This window comes from Oncorhynchus keta, chromosome 10 (assembly GCF_023373465.1).
Source record: "Oncorhynchus keta strain PuntledgeMale-10-30-2019 chromosome 10, Oket_V2, whole genome shotgun sequence".
Lineage (NCBI taxonomy): Eukaryota > Metazoa > Chordata > Actinopteri > Salmoniformes > Salmonidae > Oncorhynchus > Oncorhynchus keta.
The window spans coordinates 47895634-47905684 of NC_068430.1; the positions used below are offsets into that span (position 1 = coordinate 47895634).

The following is a 10051-nucleotide window of genomic DNA, read 5'->3' on the forward strand; positions in this document are numbered from 1 at the left end:
GTAAATTACATCATTATATCCTATCAGCAGTCCCTCCTGGCCAAAAATGCTCCCCCCGTTAATTTCATAAAGCAATCAAAAGTAATGTTCTCAGTTTTAAAACGATTTTAAACAGAATACAAAAAAAAAACAATTAGAAACATCTAAAAGTGCCCAATGTTGTTTATTTTCCTTAACAAAAAAAACTGTCATAATCCACTCAAGACCTCTCCATCAAGCTTGGGGCTTGCTATCAACACGAGATGCAGCTCTCCCCTCAAAATCTGAAAGGGTCTTTGAGTATTGTGGTTATGTACTATTCCATTTCTTAAAAAAAAAAATCCTGTGCTTTCGTGATCCGTGTTAAGTTTTAGAGTTTAAAAGGCAAAGTTGCACTCCGTGCTTTGAGCAGCGTTCTCCATAGTTAGTAGGGTGGTCGGCACTCTGCTCTAAGGCCAAGGTTAGCCGAGTAAAAGTTTGAGTAAAACGCCACTCACCTTGATTCTTTCAGCGCTTGCCAGTCCACCCTGCTACCACTTCAGTCATGGTGATTTTCCGCTGCTGTGGGAACTGTTCAGACATTTTCATATGATTTGCTGATTCGAAGGGACTGTTGATTGTCGACTTTCTCTAGTTTCGAAAAACATTTGGAAATTGTTTCGCAGTCGTTAGCCGTCATTTTTGTTGACAAATGAGTGATTTCTGTTCATTGTACTGCCTTGTCCAGCCATCAAATATCACCCATCTTCGCACGTGAATACACTGACAGGGCAAGGGGGAAACACTGTTGACGTGAGGTTAGATTGGGCCATTTTCCACGGTAACAGTGCAGTAAATTGGTCAAAATTACAAACCCGCTTTCGATTGGACCCTTTTATTCGATTCGTCAAAATTGCGAGCTCTCGCATAATATGCGCTGATTGGTTGATTTTTGCATTTAATTATGCAATTGCGGAAGTTCTTAGTGTATGAGACATACAATTATTTAGTGGACTGCAGGAATGTGTACTCCCAATAATTCAAGGCCTCTAGACTGATAAGAAGTCCTGTGATATGCACGGAGGAGAACGAAGAAATCCTGGGTGATGGAAAAGTACATCTTTGTGGAAGGGAGGGGGTGAGAGCTCAGGATATAAGTGGACACTGCATTGATTTATTCAGCTGTACATCTTTGCTGAATAAACATTTGAAATGTCACCGAGTTTAGGCTCTTTTGTATGATAAATGTTTATTGTATAGATCTTATCCTTACAAGGTACCAACATGAAATGATGAAGCAGATGCTCAATGTTTACAAAGAATATTGTTAAAACCTATTGGATTAAAAAAAAAAATAAGTTAAAGTTTCAAATGTTTTAAGGACTTCGCCCCAAAATTAGTCAACGATCCTTCAATAAGGTTATGTGCCAATAAAGAGCGTTTCAGACAGGGGAGATGGAATTGCAATGATGATCAAACAGGAACATACATATATCAACCCACCCATGATGATATGAATCAAGCTCCCAAAAGCTTATTGTACAACTTATCATCTTGCTAAAACAATAGAATAAACATTTGGCCATTAAATAGAAAAAACTAATACAGCAAAGAGATGGTGTAGGTGATCCTCTCAGTCTGAAGGGTTCTGAATGACAATGAGGAAATAGTCTTTATCTGTAGGGGAAAGCAAAAGGAGTATTATTCTAAACAAATATACACTGAACAAAAATAGAAAACGCAATATGCAACAATTTCAAAGATTTTACTGACTTAAAGTTCATATAAGTAAATAAGTCAATTTAAATAAATAAGGCCCTAATCTATGGATTTCACATGACTGAGAATACAGATATGCAGCAACTTCGCACAGCCGTTGAGTGGGACAACATTCCACAGGCCACAATCAAATGCTTGATCAACTCCTTCCGAAGGAGATGTGCCGCACTGCATGAGGCAAATGGTGGTCACACCAGACACTTACTGGTTCTGATCCATGCAACTACCTTTTTTAAAGTTACTGTATTCTGTTACTGTAGTTACTGTATTCTGTGACCAACATACTATCTGTATTCCCATATATTTCAATTGACTGATTTCCCTATATAATCTGTAATTCAGAAAAATCTTTAATTATTATTTTATATCAACCCTTTTTTCCAATTTTGATATTGACACTGCACTGTTGAAGAGCTTGCAAGTAAGAATTTCACTGTACTGTTTACACCTGCTGTGTCCTGTGCACGTGACAAATAAAAGTTTATTTGAAAACCCTAATCTTAACTTTCTACAGATTCTAATCATGTATGTAGTGTCAGTGTCCTCTACAACAAATTACTACTACTGCAACATTGCATTTGACAAAATTCAACATCCAAGCTAAATGTGGGGGTAATGCAACTACAGGGGACACCGATGTGCAAAAGCCATGCTATATGTGACAATCATTGTAAGTTACCTGGAGCAATCATAATCTCATTCTTCTTGGAGCGGACCCTGAGGAAGGTGAGGTCATTCTGGGGGTCAATGTCCCTAACTGTGCTACGTGCCTTCATCACTAACTGGTGAATGAGTCCAGCATACTGCACTGTGCTGGAGTTGTCAAGGGTGGTCTTGATAGGGATGCCTGGAGAATGTCAGAGGGGAATGCAGAGGGAACCATTGTGCATTGAGTCTGTGGGAGATCATTGCAGACTTAAATACATTTGAAAGAAACTTAATTGTGCCATGATTTACCATAATAAAGGATATTGTTCATGGAATAGCAAACCAGTTTAAACTATGGTAATCATTGCATTAGGCTTACCTTCAGCATTGACAATGATGATTCCTTGCACCCCTTTTTGACCCTGAATTCGCTTGAGGGTTTCCTCTACTTCAGCCTAAAAGACAGCAGTTATTTTAAATATAATTTTAAAAAAATCACACTTCCCTTAAGTTAAAAGCAGTATCATCAAGATTGCAACAAGACAGGAATGAGGAGAAGAAAGAAAGAAGAAAAAAAGAAAAAAAAACAGTAGCTAGCTAGCCAGTGACTAGTTGGCTAATGTTAGCAGAACAACAACTTCAAAGTGACAAAGTATTAGACTGGAGTGGTTGCTAAGCAGTTAATATACTGTTTGTAGGGTTAGTTAGCTAAGTTAAAATGATTTCCCTTCATGAAATCGAACCAAACCAGAATGTTGTTAGCCAACTTGGCTAGCCAGCGGCCTGCAAAATTTCCTTTCAACAATAATAATAACACATTTGTTGGGTGCTTATAATTGTCCTATGAAGTGATCTACGGGACTTTAGTAAGGTCCAGCCAACCTTCTTATACAGGATGCAGTGATGAGTATTAAAACTGTCACCTACAATAAAGCAAAGGACACAATGGTAGAAGGCATCCAAAGGTTTAAGAGTAGTGGCTGCTGCATTCAGGTAAATTGTGTCACAATGGCCAAGAACTGGCAGGAAAGTTGACTGTGCAATCTGATTCCTGCTGTTCGTGGAGGCAAGATCAATAATTTAAAAAAAATAAACCCACTTTAAATCTTTGCTTTTTAAGTAGATCATCAGTATGTTTTTAAACATTATTTATCAATCAAAATGCCCAGATATGTATAGGTGGGAACCTACTCGACGAGAGAACCATTCAATGAGTGAATATGTAGCCCGTCTGAGACATTTTGCCGTGAATTAGAGAACATATTTACGTTTTAATTCAACAAGGACTTTCTGTAATGTGACAAAATCAGATTGCAGCTAACATAGCTTGGTCAACAGTCCTTGCAATGGCATATATAACCGTATCGTCGGCATACAGATGAATATTACAGGATTTAATACACACATACTAGAGGTCGACCGATTATGATTTTTCAACGCCGATACAGGACCAAAAAAGGACCAAAAAAAAGCCGATACCGATTAATCGGACGATTTTATATATTTGTAATAATGACAATTACAACCATACTAAATTAACACTTATTTTAACTTAATAGAATACATAAATAAAATCAATTTAGTCTCAAATAATGAAATGAATGTTCAATTTGGTTTAAATAATGCAAAAACACTGCGTTTGGAGAAGTAAAAGTGCCATATGTGCCACGTAAAAAAGTTTACGTTTAAGTTCCTTGCTCAGAACATATGAAAGCTGGTGGTTCCTTTTATTAACATCTTCAATATTCCCAGTTAAGAAGTTTTAGGTTGTAGTTATAGGAATTATAGGACTATTTCTCTCTATACCATTTGTATTTAATTTACCTTTGACTATTGGATGTTCTTATAGGCACTATAGTATTACCAGCCTAATCTCAGGAGTTGATAGGCTTGAAGTCATAAACAGCACTGTGCTTCAAGCATTGCGAAGAGCTGCTGGCAAACGCAGGAAAGTGCTGTTTGAATGAATGCTTACGAGCCTGCTGCTGCCTACCACCGCTCAGACTGCTCTATCACAGACAATTATCATATAATAAACACAGAGAAATACGAGCCTTACACAGAACCCAAACTGGCTGCGTGCGTGCGCCATCATGCATACATTTATTTTGTCCCCCCACACCAAATGCGATCATGACACGCAGGTTAAAACATCAAAACAAACTCTGAACCAATTATATTAATTTGGGGACAGGTCGAAAAGCATTAAACATTTATGGCAATTTAGCTAGCTAGCTTGCACTTGCTAGCTAATTTATCCTATTTAGCTAGCTTGCTGTCACTAGATAATTTTTCCTGGAATATAAACATTGAGTTGTTATTTTACCTGAAATGCACAAGGTCCTCTACTCCGCCAATTAATCCACACATGAAAACAGTCAACCAAATCGTTTCTAGTCATCCCTCTTCCTTCCAGGCCTTTTCTTCTCGACTTTATATTGCGATTGGCAACTTTTATAAATTAGGTGCATTACCGCCACTGACATCGTTCGTCTTTCAGTCACTCACGTGGGTATAACCAATGAGGAGATGGCACATGGGTACCTGCTTCTATAAACCAGTGAGGAGATGGGAGAGGCAGGACTTGATTTCTAAATTCATTTTGCAACGCACGTCCATGCGACGCAAGCGGTGTAGTCAGCCTGTTAGGACATACATAATATGGTCAAATCCGGAAACAAAACGTTTATTCTTTCAGTGAAATACGGAACTGTTCCGTATTTTATAGAACGGATGGCATCCCGAAGTCTAAATATTGCTGTTACAATGCACAACCTTCAATGTCATGTCACAATTATGTAAAATGATGTAAAATTCTGGCAAATTAATTACGGTCTTTGTTAGAAAGAAATGGTCTTCACACAGTTCGCAACGAGCCAGGTGGTCCAAACTGCTGCATATACCCTGACTCTGCTTGCACAGAATGCAAGAGAAGTGACAATTTCCCTGGTTAATATTGCCTGCTAACATTAATTTATTTTAACTAAATATGCAGGTTTAAAAAAATATATACTTGTGTATTGATTTTAAGGAAGGCATTGATGTTTATGGTTAGGTACATTGGTGCAACGACAGTGCTTTTTTCACTAATGCGCTTGTTAAATCATCACACGTAGGCTGTGATTCTATGATAAATTAACAGGCACCGCATTGATTATATTCAACGCAAGACAAGCTAGTTAAACTAATATCAACCATGTGTAGTTAACTAGTGATTATGTTAAGATAGTTGCTAACTAGCATTAAACTTACATTGGCTTCTTGCTGCACTCGCGTAACAGGTGGTCAACCTACCACACAGTCTCCTCGTGGAGTGCAATGTAATCGGCGTCCAAAAACACAGATGAACAATTGTTATGAAAACAGACCTAATTAATTGGCCATGCCGATTAATCGGTCGACCTCTAATACCAGTATTGATGCGTGGACCAGTTTGGGTTTTGACTTTACCCTCTATAACAGCATTTGAATGTTTGGTTTGTTAAATGTGATACGGCATGTTTAATGTCCATTTTTATAGTTTACTTCGCTACTTTTTTGAATCTTTATTTAACTAGGCAAGTCAGTTAAGAACAAATTCTTATTGTCAATGACGGCCTAGGAACAGTGGGTTAACTGCCTGTTCAGGGGCAGAACGACAGATTTGTACCTTGTCAGCTCGGGGGTTTGAACTTGCAACCTTCCGGTTACTAGTCCACCGCTAACCACTAGGCTACCCTGCCGCCCCAACACTTGAGTCATCCCTCTCCGCTCTCTCTCTCTCTCTCCATGCAGCTTTACATCATCTGGGCCGACAGTCAAAGGCACTTGCTTGCTCAACTTTTGAGGAAGTATGTCTGGAGTAAAAAGGGCTTTATAAATACATTTGATTGATTGGAGTAACTTCCTGTCATTCTGGACCCTATTGTCCTCACTCAATTGTGACAGACTGAGGCAACCTTTTCACCCAGTTGTCTCCCCTCACATACATACATACATACATACATACATACATACATACATACATACATACATACAGTCATGTGTTTTGCAGATACTTGCATGGGGTAGCTTGACTACATAAATTAGAGGTCGACCGATTAATTAGGCCCAATTTCAAGTTTTCGGAACAATTGGTAATCGGCATTTTTGGACACCGATTATGGCCGATTACATTGCACTCCACGAGGAGACTGCTTGGCAGGCTGACTACCTGTTATGCGAGTGCAGCCAAGGTAAGGTGCTAGCTAGCATTAAACTTATCTTATAAAAAACGATCTTAACTATACATGGTCGATGATATTACTAGTTTATCTAGCTTGTCCTGCATTGCATATAATTGATTCCGGTGCCTTTTAATTTATCATTGAATCACAGCCTACTTCACCAAACGGGTGATTTAACAAGCGCATTCATGAAAAAAAGCACTGTCATTGCACCAATACCTAATCATAAACATCAAAGCCTTTCTTAAAATCAATACACAAGTATACATTTTTAAACCTGCATATTTAGTTAATATTGTCTGCTAATATTAATTTATTTTCACTAGGGAAATTGTGTCACTTCTCTTGCGTTCATTGCACACAGAGTCAGGGTATATGCAAGTTTGGGCCGCCTGGCTCGTTGCGAACTAATTTGCTAGAATTTTACATAATTATGACATAACATTAAAGGTTGTGCAATGGAACAGCAATATTTAGAATTAGGGTTGCCACCTGTTAGATAACATACGGAACGGTTCCGTATTTCACTGAAAGAATAAAACGTTGTTTTCGAAATTATAGTTTCCGGACTATATTAATTGACCTAAGGCTCGTATTTCTGTGTTATTATATAATAATTAGGTCTATGAAATCATAGATAGCACCGCTCAGTCAGACTGCTCTAGGTAGCAGCAGGCTCGTAAGCATTCATTCAAAAACCACTTTCCTGAATTTGCCAGCAGCTCTTCGCTGTGCTTCAAGCATTGAACTGTTTATGACTTCAAGCCTATCAACTCCCGAGATTAGGCTGGCAATACTAAAGTACCCATTAAAAACAAAGATATGAAATACAAATGGTAGAGAGAAACAGTCCTATAATAACTACAACCTATAATAACTACAACCTAAAACGTCTCAATGTAAATGACTTCAATGTCTTACCTAGGAATATTGAAGACCCGTGTTTTAAAAGGAACCACCAGCGTTTCGCGATTATGACGGATGCAATGAACTACTTATTAGGAAAAAAATGTAGTTAATGTCATATGTCCAGCCTACGGAGGTGACAAACACTGCAGCTATGTAACAATCCCTCTACAGCAACAAAGGTATTGAGATGAGGGAATATTATGAGTGTGTTTGTAAATTCAAGCTGTCGTGCCAGAGTGCGCTCTGAATGATCGTAGATTCAGAGCGTTGTCAGATTGGGAATTTGAAGAGAGGCCAAATCACGACGTCAGTTTTCAAATCAAAAAGTCGGAGCTATTGAAAAATACGAGTTTCCGACTTGGAATTCCGAAATGGTTGACCGTTCAAAACCTTCTCCCATTCGGAGTTAATTTTGCACAAGTTCCTAGTTGTTTTAAACGCGGCTTTTGCCTTCCGCTATTCTACGAAAATATTTTTTGCCACCAGCGTCGAAGCCAAGCTAACTAGCTATGGCAACGCCCAGCATCATGTAGCCTATATAGCTAGCTAAATACTTAGCGTTATAAGATATGAACTATAAAAAGTATGTAAATGACACGAATGTCAAGGTATTCACATAATATACAATGCACTTGCCATTTTGGGGGCGAGGTTGTAACTTGCGTCCAAGAAATGTAGCTATTTAGCCAGAATTCAGCTAACTGCCAAACGGTAGAGGTTCTTGTCGTCAGACAACTCCACAACCGGTCATGCGCACTTTTCTACTGTTGTTTAGTTTTTTGGCACGAGGCATCCAACGTTATGGTGCAGCATTACCGCCACCTATTGCACTGGAGTGTGGGCCACAGACAGGGTGGAAGTACATGCCAGGCCCGTTTTTCTTAAAAATATACACTATTTGAGACTGTATCTAGTGTCCTACTCAGTATGCTCTTTCAACTCAATTCCTGTATCCCCTTCTCCCTCATACTGGATCTGTTGCTCTCTTTCCCTGTCATACTGCCCACACTGTATCAGCACATGCACTGTCTCTCTTTCCTGGTAATAATCAACCTTTCTGTTGGATGATTTCCTATCACATTTAATGTCTTATTCAACTGTCTGTGTCCCACCCTTATCCTTGTAAAGATGGCCTCCGCTCTTATATCTCTTCCTTCCATCCTCCCCGACTTTACTCTCTACTTCAAAAAGACACCGGACTTAATGTCTCTGTTCCACTGCTCCTGCCATCTCTGCACCACCATTGTCCATATCATTTCCTTAGCCTACGTCTTGCTCATTGGCACATCCACCTCTCTCCTAAGGGCCTGTTTAGCTAGCATATCTACTCCTCCCCAACCCCACGGGCTGGGACCCAAGCAAAACTTATCTGGACATCTGTTTCACCTAGGCATGAATTTGGAGTACCTCATATAGCATGTACTGTCTTCTCCATGAACTAAAAGATTTCAGACTCATCCATACAGCACATGAATCAGAACACACAACAACCCTGTCCGGCTTAATTTCATTCACCCACTGCAAGGCCAACACTACTACCATCAGCTACACTACATGACCAAAAGTATGTGTATGTGGACATCTGCTCGTCGAACACCTTATTCCAAAATCATGGGCATTAATATGGATTTCGTCCCCCCTTTGTGGCCATAACAGCCTCCACTATCCTGGGAAGGCTTTCCACTAGATGTTGGAACATTGCTGCGGGAACTTGCTTCCATTCAGTCACGAGCATTAGTGAGGTTGGGCACTGATTAGGCCTGGCTCGCAGTTGGTGTTCCAATTCATCCCAAAGGTGTTCAGTTCTGTTGAGGTCAGGGCTCTGTGCAGGCCAGTCAAGTTTTTCCACACCGATCTCGACAAACCATTTGTGTATGGACCTCGCTTTGTCCACGGGGCATTGTTATGCTGAAACAGGAAACAGGAAATAGCATACATCATAGTATCATCTGCATATAGATAAAGTTTAGAATTTTTAACAGATTGACCAATGGTGTTTATATAAATAGTGAAGAGAACAGGTTCCAACTTTATGCACTTTAAGAAATTCAGACTTAACCCCATCAATCATGATGACCTTTGTTCCGTCACTAAGATAATCATGAAACCATTAACAGGTGTCAGAGATCAGGCCTATCGGGGACAACTTATTCAATAAAATAGCATGATCAACAGTATCAAATGCTTTTGACAACTCCATAAACAAAGCAGCACATTTCATTTGATTGTCTAAAGCATGAACAATTAAAGTGGTTGCTGTAATAGTGCTATGCCCAGGCCTAAACCCTGATTGGTTTACATTCAAAATACATTTCTCAGATTTTAAAAAAAGCAAAGTAGTACATTTAGCAAGGATTCAAGAATCTTAGCTAGACAAGTAAGCCTTGAAATGGGGCAATAATTATTAAGATCACAACTATCCTCGCCCTTATGGAGTGGCAGCAGAAGACCTGATTTCCATACTTTTTGAATATTTCCTGATAACTATGTTAAATAAAGAATGTGGGTTCTTGAGCCAACAATGCTGGGGACTGCACACTTAAGCAGATCAG

The 10051-nt window shown here is 39.2% G+C and overlaps 1 protein-coding gene across 1 annotated transcript; it reads right to left on the minus strand.

Moving 5' to 3' along the window:
- Positions 1–1188: 1188 nt before the first annotated feature.
- On the minus strand, positions 1189–8317 carry dynlrb1 (dynein, light chain, roadblock-type 1). Its single transcript, XM_035778448.1, has 4 exons — positions 8136–8317; positions 2765–2840; positions 2417–2584; positions 1189–1635 (listed from the first exon to the last, which is right to left on the minus strand). Exons 1-4 carry the CDS (start codon positions 8136–8138, stop codon positions 1592–1594), a joined length of 291 nt encoding a protein of 96 aa, XP_035634341.1. The 5' UTR covers positions 8139–8317; the 3' UTR covers positions 1189–1591.
- Between the last annotated feature and the right edge of the window lie 1734 nt (positions 8318–10051).